The following is a 14,045-nucleotide window of genomic DNA, read 5'->3' on the forward strand; positions in this document are numbered from 1 at the left end:
GCTCTTTATTGAGATTATTTAAATGGCCGGTTAAGTCAACAAGAAATGCTAAATCTGTAATCCATGTATCATTACATACCTCATCGATGGTTTTATTTTTTAATGTCATGAAAATTTTGATTTCATTTATTAAATCAAAAAACCGTTTTAATACAGCTCCTAGACTTAACCACCTCACCTCGTTATAATAAATCATTTCTCCGTACTCACTTTCAATTTCTTCAAGCAATGCAACAAATTCTCGATGATTCAGAGCTTGTCCACAGATAAAGTTTACTGTTTTAGTTACTGTTTCCATAACATTATCCATCTGCAAACTTTTGGCACAAAGTGCTTCTTGATGAATAATGCAATGTATAGTGCAAAATTTATTCTGAAATTTTTCTTCTTTCACTATATTTCTTAATTTTACCGCTACTCCATTTTTTTTTTACCAACCATAGCAGCTGCACCATCACTTGCAAATCCAACCATTTTATCCCAACTTAATTTATATTTATCTATTACAGTTTTTATTTCAGAAAAAATATCCTGTGCACCAGTTTTTCTTTTCATAGGAATTATTTCCAATAATTCCTCAATTACTTCAAATTCATCAGTAACACCTCATATGAAAATGGTAAGTTGTGCTATATCTGTGATATCAGTACTCTCATCAACTGCTATTGAGAATGCTATAAAATTTATACTTTTTTCTTTTAACTGACATCGTAAATCATTTGCGATTTTGTTAATACGTTCTGTTACCGTGTTGGCTGACAAACTAATATTTTTAAATAATTGTTGTTTGTCAGAACAAAGAAGTTCAGCAAACTTAATCAAACAATCTTTAAGGAATTCGCCATCAGTAAATGGTTTTGATCGTTTTGCTGTGAGAGCAAAACTTGTGTGAACTGTTGCTACACTAGATTTATTTGCTTCAGTAAAAAAATTTGTTGTCGTTGTAAGCCAGATTTCAGAAACTAACTTTTCTTCCCTCAATTTGCCTTCCAACATTTCAAATTTTTCTTCATGATTCGTTTCGTAATGGTGACGTAAATTGTATTCTTTTGGAACTGATGTTCCCTTATTACAAATAAAACATACAATGCTATTGCGCACAACACCACAAAAGTGCATAATTTCCCATTTATCTTGAAAAACACTTCCTTCTTCATCCACTTTTCTTTTACTCTTTGTTAAAGACATGGCTTGCAATTTAATCTCTTAATTAAATTCACTATTATAATTTTATTTACAACTTGAATTCAACAAGATGAATTTTCGTATGAAAGCAACACTCAAAAGTTATGCACAATTCTAAACGATAGGTATTGATATAATGTAGATCTAACAACAAGCACAAATAAACAGGTTTTATAAGCCGTATATTAGTTTGTCTCCATCTATATTGCAATATGAACTGCACAGCTGTGCATCAGAAACACCGGAATACTGAAGTGCCACCAACTGTCAGCTGGCAAACTATATTTACTGATTGTAAATTGTAGATATGGAATGAGCTTATGTGCACATAAGCTCAGTCCATATCTTTATGTCTCTAAAATTATAAGCACTGTATTTATAACAAATACATAATTGAAATGTATTCGCAGGCCGTGTAAAATTGCTTTGGGGGCCGGATGCAGCCTGCCAGTTTGAGACCACTGCTCTACATTGATATTCCCTTATTACAAATAAAACATTCAATTTTATTGCGCACAACACCACAAAAGTACATAATTTCCCATTTATCTTGAAAACACGTCCTTCTTCGTCCACTTTTCTTTTACTCTTTGTTAAAGACATGGCTTGCAGTTTAATCATCCTGGTGTAACAAGCAATTGAGAAATCACAGGAATATAACAAAGATATATATTTTAAAGAACTTCACTTTTGGCACCTTATCATGTGCCTTTTCCCAATCCATGAACTATAAATAATCATATTTCTTATATTCTTATGATTTCTCAATGCAAATTAGTTTGCGTTGAGAAATTTGCTCTTCACTAAAACAACAAAATCTCTAACCCCTTCCTTCATCCTAAAAATAAAATCAAACAAAATAAATACAAATGACACGCACTTCACCAATATTCGTGGTCTTAACTACAGCATATGCACTGCAACCACCTACAGACATACATTACACCAAGACATACAAAATAAGCCTGACCTATTATTTTTAACAAAGCCTCAACTAATAATGACCACCCTAACTTCCTAACTACACTGCATGATTCCTTCTAACATGGACGAAGCCTGCATATTTGCCAAATCTGACATCTAATGTCACAGAATATTTGAAATATCCTTCTTGATGACCACTTTTGCTCAAATTTTCTGTCCCATTTAGTTTGCATTCAACTGCTCTCTGTATCGCTCTCCCAATTCTGACAATTCTCAATTAAGTCTCTGAATCTTAATTATCTACAGTCCAAATATCCAAACCATGAGATTGTCTTTCTTGAACATTCACAACTCAGACTGACTTCCTTCCAGAGACATCTGCTGTCAGCAATCTTTCATAAATTATACATCTGCTCATCAGAATATCTGATAATTCTCTCCACTCTTCTATCAACCTTGATCTCTTCTTAATCAGTTCTCCTGATAAATATACAGATGTCAACTTTGATCTTGGTAACTCAAACTGTAAATGCATCTAAGGCTGCTTTTATGAAGAACTTTCTTCAACCAGCTGCTCGATCTCATGTTCCTTGGCACTACTCTGTGATTTCTACTTCTCCTTAGTCTATAGTTTTCTGTAATTTACTCTATTATTTTTGCTTTTCTGACAAGATCATCTGTTCAAACCAAGTAATTGAAGTATTTCTTCCTGGAATGAAAGCCTTCAAGAAAAAAAATCAGCATATTGCAGCTTGCTCGAAACGTAAACTCCAGCATCCCCAGCATCCAGGTACCAGAAGACCCATCATTGCTTAATGATGGGTCTTCTGGTACCTTGCCAAAGCTACTGAGCACAACTTATCTCCACATTTCCACCTCTCTGAACTGAAGGTAAGATTGTAACATTACCCAGATGTCATGGCTTTACTCCTGGCATCATTCTTCTCCTCAAAATTCTTGCATTTGATCAAAACAAAATACCACCTCCACTTTACCAAGAACTGCTACTGTATACCTCCTCTAATCTTTTGTTAGAAAATAAGTTACTTACATGTCTTCTATTTGTGGTGGTACATAACCCAAATCATTTAAAACATATACTCTTGCATTAATACATATGCATCTATCCTCCATCATCTTTACAATATTTTGTAATCATATGGCATCTTTCTTACAGAATGGAAATAAGCCTATGTTCAGTATATTCGACCTATGCAAAATGTGTCCTGCTATGTTCACATCAGATCCATTAAAAATAAAGGAGGATTATCAACAGCCAACTCCTTCGCCATCCGAAAGTCCACCAATTAATCACTGACTAAGGTTCACAATACTCTCAATCCACAATACACGTCTCTACCAATATCTCAGCCAGTCAGTCAGCCTGGTTTGCCAAGAAATTAACAAATCCATTCTCCAACAAACGAGTTGCAGGAGTTTGAATCCTGTCCTGAGCATGAATGTTTGTGAATGCCTTTAGGTGGGAGATGAATTTCATTGCCTGATGTGAGACCACCACCCCACTTATTGTAAGCCTGAAGTGGCTTGAAAAAAGTTGAATGCTTGATCTCAAGAGCAGGATTTCTGAACTATGCAAAAAAATAAATAAAAATGTAATTAAAAAAAAAAACTCCCATCTATGGAAAGATTTCACGAAATCCACAGTCATTCAGACTTGCACAAAGGCCAGACTTGATTCCCCCCACCAAAGCTGGAGTTCTTGAATGTTCTGCATTTCACCCACCCTTGTTCTCCTATTCTTATAATAAACTTCTATCAACAACCTCAAATCCTATCCACCTCACCATAATTATCAAATTCCTGATATATGCCCTGAAGGGGTGTACAAGATACTATGCTAGTACTACATGAAAAGGTTACCTTTTCATGAAGAACTCGGTCAGATCTTATATTTCAGTCTTCTAAAGTACTTCTTACTGTATCAAACCAGATCTTAATTTCCTCTGGGTCTTTTTCCTGCTATCCTGGCAGCAAACTGTTTTACTTACTTCTCTTCTCTCATTCTGTTTATGTGACCATACTGCTTTAGATTACCTCTGCGTAGATTCCAGAATGCTAACAACCATGTCAAGTTCCTTTCTAATAACTTAATTTTGCATCTGCAATTCATGTCACATGTTCACTTCCCGAAGTTATTTCAGAATTCTCGTATCAGCTGTCTCCAGTCTCTGATCAACTGTTTTACTTCTACCCCACCTCTCAGATCCATAAGTTAAAACTGATTTGAACACTGTCTTACACACTGTTAGTTTAGAGTATTCTGACTTTTTCCTGCTTATTACATATACATTTATTCATGGCTGCAAAAGGGATGGATGCACAATATATGATCCTCTCAAGTATGATCCTCTCCTCATTCCATCTCTCACCTTCAAGTGGGGGTGAGAGATGGAATGAAACCTGGGCAACCAAGTGGAAGATTGAGTGCCAATCACCAGTGGGAAATTTGACTGGGTACAAACAAGGGAAGGGAGACTAACAGTAAGTTTGGAGGCCCTAACCAACCACCAAACCAAACTGCTGATGGTCAGTAACCAACTCAGATGAAAATATGTGACTTGTGCATCAATTCAACCTTGATGTCTTCCTAGATCTGGCTCCCATTAAAGGTTAAAACTAGTGTGGGCAGTAACCCTTCCCATAATGCATAGCAATATATATGTCTGAAAGGAAGCATGTTTTGCATTATGGGATACTAACAGGATTAATATGATTCAACAGCCTCTATATACAAGTAGGTTAGTCATGAAGTTACTTCATAGTTATGCTTGGATATAGGATTAAAACAACAATATAATTTCAAGTATAATATACATTGTAACCAAGCAGAAAATCTTTCCGTGACAATAAATTTATTGCTGTGAAGTGGCAATAATGAACTCTTAATAGTGTTGGATTTTCCTAGTATCCTGTGGAATACAATACTCCCTTGGGTACATATCAGAAAATTATGATAATCATCATAACATCGACTATGTGTAAACTTATCTCAGAGAATATCATAGTCGAATAAACAGGGTAATCCAGTGGTTTGTACCTCTGCGATTAAATAAAACCGTAAATTTAAAGAAAACTTGAAATTTTCAGTAAAGAATTTCTTCAAAAGCAACTACAATAGACTCCTGTTATAGCAAACTTGGAACCAGAGAAACAATTTTAGAAAAGTTTACTTTTCTATTTTAATTTTCTATATATAAGGGAAAAAAATAGTACATACGATATCTTCAATAATTTCCTTGATAGCTGACACACTGAGTATAAATATAAGAGGAACTGCAGTAGTATAGCGGCCTGTAGGTGAAACATTAGGGATTTGCTGGAAAAAAAAAAAATTCTCTCAAACAGGATCACGGTGCTACAACAAAATATACATTGGCAAGTGATAGAAACAAACAATGATATCATTTCGTGATATGGTGAAAAAATTTAATGCAATCAACTCTCTCTCTCTCTCTCTCTCTATATATATATATATAGCAAAAACTGTCACTTGCACCATTGTTTATTTTTTTTTTTTTTCATTGCCGTAAACTGATTGTTTAACAATGAGAATTTATTTATTACACAAGGGTTCAATTCTGATTGGTGCAATGACTTTTAACTATTCCTTTTAGAATCTGGAAAATCACTGACTCAAGACCAAATAAAAAATATACATACATTTAATTAAACTAAAAATGATGCATATTGTAAATAAAATAAAAGTAATAACTATAAAACTATTTGGATCCAAGGCCTTCTAAAATAAAAAATATACTTAAGAGATCTCCTTTATCTTAGAGAATAAATCTCACTCTGAATCATTCTATTTATTGTTTGCAGGAATTCAATGTGGAAAACAGTGTTCAGACTGAGACTGATTAATGTGAAACAAACTATTAATAGAATGAAACAGAGTAAGAGAGAGAGAATGAATTTATTCTCTAAGATAAAGAAGATCTCTAAAGTATATTTTTTTTATTTTAGAAGGTCTTGAATCCAAATAGTTTTATAGTTATTACTTTTATTTTATTTACAATATACATAGTTTTCAGTTTCATGAAATATATATATATATATATATATATTTGGTCTTGAGTCAGTGATTTTCCAAATTCTAAAGGAAATAGTTAAAAGTCATTGCACCAAATGGAATTGAATCCTTGTGTAATTAATAAACACTTGTAGTATAAAAACCAATTTACAGAGGGGGTAAAAATGATAAAATAAACACTATAATCAGTTACAGGAAGCAAGTTTGTTATAGCAGTGACTGCAATATAGTCAACAGTATTACAAGTATTAACAAATATGGTATTGGAGAGGATTCTGGTAACTTAAATATTTAAGTATTTATTATCTTCTTAATACACAAAGTTTATAAAATAGATTTACAACTGTGAATCGAATGAATAACAATACCTATGATATGGGATTGCTATCCATAGGGTCATTTAAGAGGTAAGGCTATATAATTGGGAGAAGACCTCCACATCACCTTATAGGAATGCAGAGAACTGGAACTTTTTACCTAATGTCCAATCCTCATCTTCACATGGTGCACCCCATTAGCAGGTATCCGTTGATTACTGAATGAATGAAGATGAACTAACAATTTGGGACTTAGCCAACCAAAATTTACTCTCTATTGCCTTAAACAAAAAATACATATAATAGTACAACACAAGATTTCATGATGGCTGGGGAGTCACCGTGTTGAACAAGGTCTCCTGTTTTCATTAGGAGAACAGAACAAACAGTGAAAAGTCAGCTACTGGAACAAACTCCAACTGAACATCTAGAAGAAAAAGAAGAAACCTGTCAGAGAAACTAAAGATAGGAACCATCAACATGTGGAATATTAATGGAAAGGAAATCAAACTTGGAGAACTGAAAAAGTACCACGGACATTATTGGTATTATTGAAACAAAAAAGACAAAAAGAGGTATGATCCTACTAAATAATAAGTATAGGATGTTATATTCAAACAACAGCAATTGAGGAAAGGAAGGAGCAATAATAGTATTCAACACCAAACAGGAAAATAAACTTCCTGATTGAAGGGCAGTTTCAAATAGAATTAAGTGGACAAAGTTCAAAATAAGGAAATGGACAATTAAACTTATTTGTGCCTATGGTCCTACAGAAGGTTCTTTAAGTGGAGGAATTTTTCAAGTCACTAGAGCAGGCAGCTGACAAAGAAAAGGGAAAAGCTGCTTATTGTTGGAGATCAAAGCAGCAGAGTAGTAAATGAATCTCATCAGACGTATAGAAACATTTTGAGAAAATTTGGAGAAAAAGGCAAGGTCAAGGCTGGATTTCTCAGATATGGAATAGTCATTATTAACACCATATATCAACATAAAGATGTGCACACAAGGTCACGTGGAAAGAAGACAAAAGAAATAAGAAACCCTCATGTGCTATATCATTGATATCTTTTCAGACTCATTCAGGATGCAAATAAATACAGAGGATATGCTTGTATCCTCTGTATAATATAAGATGTGATCATCACTTAGTATTAAGTAGAATAAAAATGAATATCACACTGAAAAGAACAATATGTAAGAAATTTTAAAAAGAATTAAAATTAAGCAGCTTTTATAGGTAAACTGTAGACTCAACTATACAAACATTCAAAAAAAAAAAAAAATTAAACAGTTAAAAATACAAAAAAAAAAAAAAACTAATGAGTCTCAGTGGCAAACTCTGAAGAAAACATTAATTGATTCAGCTAGGGAGGCATATGGTGAAGGAAAGTAAACTAGAAAAGTAAAAAGCATACAAAAGCTTCTGGCAAAAAAATTCAGCAGATGACCTAAAAGACAACAAAGAAAAATGTATGACAGCTAAGCTATCTGTAAAAACAGGTAAACAAAAGTGATTATAAAGGTGAGATGAAAACTAAAGATAAGGATATTCTAGATGTCTGGGGTAATTACTTCAAACAGCAATGACAGAATAGTAGTAGAAGATATTCACAAAGAATGTAAACAGGAATGCATATCAATATTAAAGGTAAAAAGAGCCTAAAATGTGGAAAGCCAGCTGGATATATTCAACCAGAAACGCTGAAACATGGGGCTATAATGGGGCAACCTTCTGAACATTCAGAAGGAATGGTAAGAGGGTTGAATTGTACTTCTGCTCTAGCTCTTTGGTCGGAAAGACCTGCGTTCAATTCCCGTCAGTGACGTGAGGAACCTTTATCTGGTCTCTTTCGACTAAAGGTAAGTTAATTATCTCATACAAAAGTGGAGGGTCCCCCCCCCGGTAACTCGGGTTTTTCAACCCTCAAACTAGGCAAACCGGTCCCTTAAACACACACGGCTACAGTTATAAAATATACTACTGCAAGGGAGGCTACGGGAAAACACTTTGTTCATAATCATCTCCCTAGTATGGTATCATATAGCTACCCCCACCAGCCATATGGCTGAGGGAATAGGATAAGATAGGTACCTCCTAAAACAGCCAGTGCAAGTCTCCAAGATTCTTTAACGAAACTGAATAACAGCATACAAATTAAGTGGATATTGAATCCATCATTATTTCAAAATTGAATCCAATACAGAAACTACAAGAGTTTCGTGCCGAATATAGAAACTATAAAAGTTTCGGTGGATCCAAGCATAAGCAACCTTTCAGGACTGGGGCAACTCGTGGCAAAGGTGGCGTAAGTTCTGATCATTTTCCTTAGTATTTTCTATAATGCAAAGTACATCTCCTTGCGGAGATGTATGATGCTACGCATTATGGGAAGGGGTCACTACTCAGGCCACTTTCGACCTTTGTTGAGGTCTCGTCAGTGGGAGCCAGACCCAGATATAAAATACCTAGGTTGAAGTGATACAGAAGTCATTCTTTCCCATACAAGTTGCCAAAAGATGTCACATTTTAAAAGGTACCAAGAATTACTGAAATAAAGCGCCAAGAGGCTTCACTTCGGCAATGCAACATTATACAAATTAAGTGGATATTGAATCTGACGTTATTTTAAAGCTGAATATATAGAAATTTCAAGAGTTTCGTGCCCAATTTAGAAACTATAAAAGTTTCACCAGATCCAAGCGTAAGCAACCTTTCAGGATTGTGCTATACGCACAATTAATTTAAGCATGGTTTTTAGTGAAGATGGCAAATTAAAATTGAAATCTACAACAGGATTAGCAAAGTTGATATGGTAGTAAGCCAGCTGAATATATTTATATGGAATAAGAGAAATTAGTCAAACACCAAACTAACAGTATACAATACAGTATTCAAACCAGTTTTAAGTTATGGATCTGAAAGATGAGTTAAGGAATAACGCGCTTGTCGCATGTTTTTACACTTGATAGTATTATAACTAAAGATATCAAGAAATCATACACTCGGTTTAATCCTTTATCCAAGTGTAAGCAAACAAGTTTGCACCTGAACTATTTTCAGGACAGGCAACATGTATAAAGAAGCTAATGACTTCACATCACTTGCCTTAGTATCCCATAATGCAAAGCACATCTCCTTGCAGACATGTATAATGCTATGCATTATGGAAAGGGTCACTACCCAGAAAAGTTTCAACCTTTATTGAGGTCTCATCAGTGGGAGCCAGAACCAGATGTGATACTAAGGTCGAAGTAACACAGAAGTAATATTTTCATATACGAGTAGTAGCCAAAAGGTGTTCACACCTTATTATTAAAATACTCTGGATAAGCTCAGATATGTCGATGATATTTTTGCCATTTGGCCCCAAAGCCACGAAACGTTAAATACATTCCTTAGCCACCTGAGCAAACAACAGAAACATATCCAATTCACCATTGAAATCGAAAACAACAACTCTCTTCCTTTCCTAGACACACTCATCTTCTCTCAGGCTGTCTCTCCTTCTTAGTCTACCACAAACCTACACACACAGGCCAATACATATACAAAAATTCAAACAACCACCCAACACAAAAACTAAGAGTCATAAGCATCCTCAAACACAGAGCACTAACTATTTGCTCAAATAAACAAGCTCTAATCCAAGAATTCAAAATCATTAGCCACATAAAATCATTAGCCATTAGCCATATAGAAGACTATAATAAAAAAACAGTTCACAAAATCCTCCATAAAAATACCACTAAAAACAAAACAGATTATAAGAATGCCATAGCCATACCATATGTTAGAGACATTTCAAAAAAACAGACACACTACTACATAAATACAACATCAAGACTACTTTCAAATCCCCAACAAAATTAAGAAATTTACTCAGTTCTTCCAAAGATCCTCTTCCATACCCAAACAGGAGCTTACAAAATCCAATGTACATGTAACCTACCCTACATAGGGAAAACAGGACACACTATCTCAATCAGAAAAGACAAACACAAATGACACATTAAATACTTCCATTATGGAAAAACAGACCTATCAGACCCAGTAGCGCACCCAGGATTTAATCTTGGAGGGGGTCGAGCACTCAAGATTTAATCTTGGGGGGGAGTTGAGTAGACGATTTGGGAATGCACACTACATTGCGTATGACCTATGACTGAGCATCTGCAGTGATTGCCAATACATGATACCCGTGATCTCCTCTGGCCTGGCTCGGGCAAACGAAATAGCGCTCAGTCCACAAGAGCACTACTTCGTTCGCTTTGCGTTCACAGCGGTCGGGATTCCCGAGAGCTATAGGGTATTCCCACCTTACGTGACCGCTAATCCATAAGTAGTATAGAAATAGAAGACACAACGTAAATAATATTAAAAAAAATGAATTTTAATTAGGAAAAGATTTTGGGGAATTTTTCTAGTGTTTTTTTCCTTTTTCTTTTTTTTTTGGGGGGGGGGGGCTTTGCCCCCCTCCCCTGGGTGCGCCACTGATCAGACCACACACTCCAAACATATCATAGAATTGACTATGATATGTTTGGAGTGTGTGGCTAAAACAGAATCCAAACCTGAACAAAAAGGATGGATTAATCATTCCAAGAATGTGGAGGACCCATGTGCAACCCTTGCAACCAGAACAAGCCCAGAAGAAATCTCAACATGAGAGGACTTCAGAAACATTTAATGTAGTTCTGTTTTTAATTTATTTTTATATTTAATTTTTTTTAATTTACTTTATTTATTATTTTATTTTATTTATTTTTTTATTATTATTAATTTTTTTTCCACCAGAGGTCAGGCTAGATAAAAGATTAATAAGCACCTTAGATTCATTTTACCTTTATAAAGTGCAGTAGCATGCTTCTTATACATATGTATTTTTATGATGATGGCCTCAATACAGAGGTTGAAACGTCAAATATTACTTTCCTAATATTAAGTCAAGTAATTATTTTAAAATGTGTTGTGTCTCCCTAAATTCTTAACCATGAATGCTGACCATCATGTAACCTTAAAATAAAGAATACTCTGGATTAGAGAAAGTTGTTGGAAGTTTTTCCACTTGATTATACTATAAATTATAATTTCTTGGTATCTTTAATTTATAGTATAACCAAGTGGAAAAACTCCCAACATCGTTCTCTAATCGAGAGTAATTTATTAATGAGGTTTGACACCTTTTGGCAACCCATATCGGTAAATATGACTTCTGCATTGCTTCAACCTTGGTATTACCTCTGGGTCTGGCTCCCACGGAAGAAACCTCAATAAAGGTTTTTCAATTCCCCAAACTCATATATGCATTACCTTTCTTATTCCCCAAACTCATATATGCATTACCTTACTATTCATTACCTCTATATGAAATATCACCATTTGAAAATTAAAGATAGAAGAAAATCTTCATTTTTAATCTGCTGTATGGTAAAGATATCAACAGTAAACAACAGATGCAGAGTTTTTCACTTGGTTTAGAAAATAAATCATACATGACAGGAAATTATATTCTTATTTGATCCTATATCCAAGTGTTAAAAAAACACAGTTTGCACATCAATTATCTTCAAACTAGGCTACTTGTATACAGAGGCAAAATTTTCACTCCACATCAACTGAATTGCCTTAGTATCCCATAATGTAAAATACACATTCTTTCAGACATGTAATATTGCAATGCATTATGGAAAGGATTATACCACCTATGACTGGTTTCAACCTTTAATGAGGTCTCTTCAGAGAGAGAGAGACTGAGGAAGATGTGAAGGATGATTTATGCAGTAGTTATATTTTCCATACACAAGTAGTGAAAAGTGTAATCACCTTATTATTAAAATATTCTATGGTAACCTAATTTTTTTTATCTATTGATGATCCAGAGTATTTTAATAAGGTGATACAATTAAGCAATTATGAAACTTTCGTGAAGACAGCCTGTTTCAAAATCATGCTATTATTATAAAAAATGCAGAAACAAAGTTAAGTTCTAACTGGTAAAATTTATATATATATATATATATATATATAAAATGAAATAAAAAAGTTTCAGAAAAACAGACCAAATACAGAAAATCAAACTGAAGTTTAAATAATTCCATAAAATTAAGTACAGGTAACCCTCGTATAACACGGTACTTATACAATGAGGTTTCGATATAATGCTGTCTACAAATTGTAGTATCCCTTGTTCAATGCGGTTTCAATATAATGTAGTCTACAATTTCTAGTAACCCTTCATTTATTTATTTCATATTTTTCACGCGGGACTTAAAAATCAAATTTTAGCTTCGTTAAATCTGATTTTTAATGAAGATATTTAACTGGCCCGTATCGCGCAAGTAGTTATAAGTATCAAATTTAGTTTTACTGTATCACTGAATAAGGTACTGTGCAGAGGCTTTTGCAGTCTGTGTCATTCTCAACAAATAGCGCAAATAGAGACAGATGGAATAAAAATGGCACTAACTAATAAATCACATGTCCCTTCTTACAGAAACTATGCTGTATAGACTTAAGCAAAACCATATGTTGCACCGAAACACAGTATCTAACTAAAAACTATTGTCCAATTTTTCAATTATGAAATAAGTGTTTGTTTTATTGCATTTGAAATTCTCAATGTCATCATGACAGATCACAAAGGCTAACTTAAAATAAAAGACTACCAAGAACTGAAACATGCCATATAATGAATGTGTGAGTTTGCCTGCCAAGAAGCCATAAAATTCAACCAAGGGTTGAAATGTTTGTGTGATTTGAGCCAGTCAGTAATGGGAAGTTCCATCAGAATGATAAATGACACCCTGTTGTGAATGTGTTAAAACTAATAGTGAATGTTGTTATGACAGTTTCAGATGTTATGGAATTCGATTGAAGAGAATTAGTATTTCAGCTCAGCACTTGTCGGTTGCTTATGTCTTTGTGTCACGCGATCTTTTGTTAATACCGCACCAATCATATGCACATCTTTATAGCTGCTGTCTTGTGTAAAACAAAATTCAGCTTGTACGTATTGAAACAATTAAAAAAAAAAATTTGAATAATTTATAAGCATATGAAAGGATATCACCTGTAAATCGTTGACATGCCAGCAAAATTCTCAGACATGCATCCTCTGGCACGAGTGCCATAGGTTCACCATCTAGGGTTTACTGTATAAAGTGTTTATCGTTGAAAATTGTCTTCGTTTTCTGCCAGGAAAGAGCATTTAAAATCATAAGCATGTTATTCTCAAGCTGAGCAGTTTATTTTCTGGTGAGTGACATACATATGTAATGCTTTCTTTTTATGTAAAAGTTTATTTTTATTGTAATGGCCACTAAAACTGCAATGAAAGGGAAAAAAACCAACATTGAAGAGGAAATTCATTTCTCTCAAAGAAAAAATTAAAATCTTAGATCATTGAAAATTGGAGAAAAACCAGAAGTTGTTACAAAGACTTTGAATTTAAATGAATAAGCAATTCGAACAATCAAACAAAACGAACATAAAATCCGAGAAAGTGTTATTGCTGGGTCAATGCTAAGTGCAAAGCGCGTTGCTCGTGTTTGCGATATTCTAA

General features: G+C 34.1%; 1 protein-coding gene across 1 annotated transcript in view; it reads right to left on the minus strand.

Annotated features, from left to right (window-relative positions):
* ATP8A (ATPase phospholipid transporting 8A1) overlaps positions 1–14,045 on the minus strand; it is a 1,088,708-nt gene that overhangs the window by 959,434 nt on the left and 115,229 nt on the right. Inside the window, exon 4 of the mRNA XM_090406292.1 lies at positions 5,348–5,446. Within this exon, the coding sequence (XP_090262418.1) occupies positions 5,348–5,446 (99 nt within the window). The remainder of the gene's footprint in view (positions 1–5,347; positions 5,447–14,045) is intronic.

The sequence above is a fragment of the Typopeltis vanoorti genome, chromosome 16 (assembly GCF_054136105.1).
Source record: "Typopeltis vanoorti isolate ZY-2024b chromosome 16, IOZ_Tvanoo_1.0, whole genome shotgun sequence".
Classification (NCBI taxonomy): Eukaryota; Metazoa; Arthropoda; class Arachnida; order Uropygi; family Thelyphonidae; genus Typopeltis; species Typopeltis vanoorti.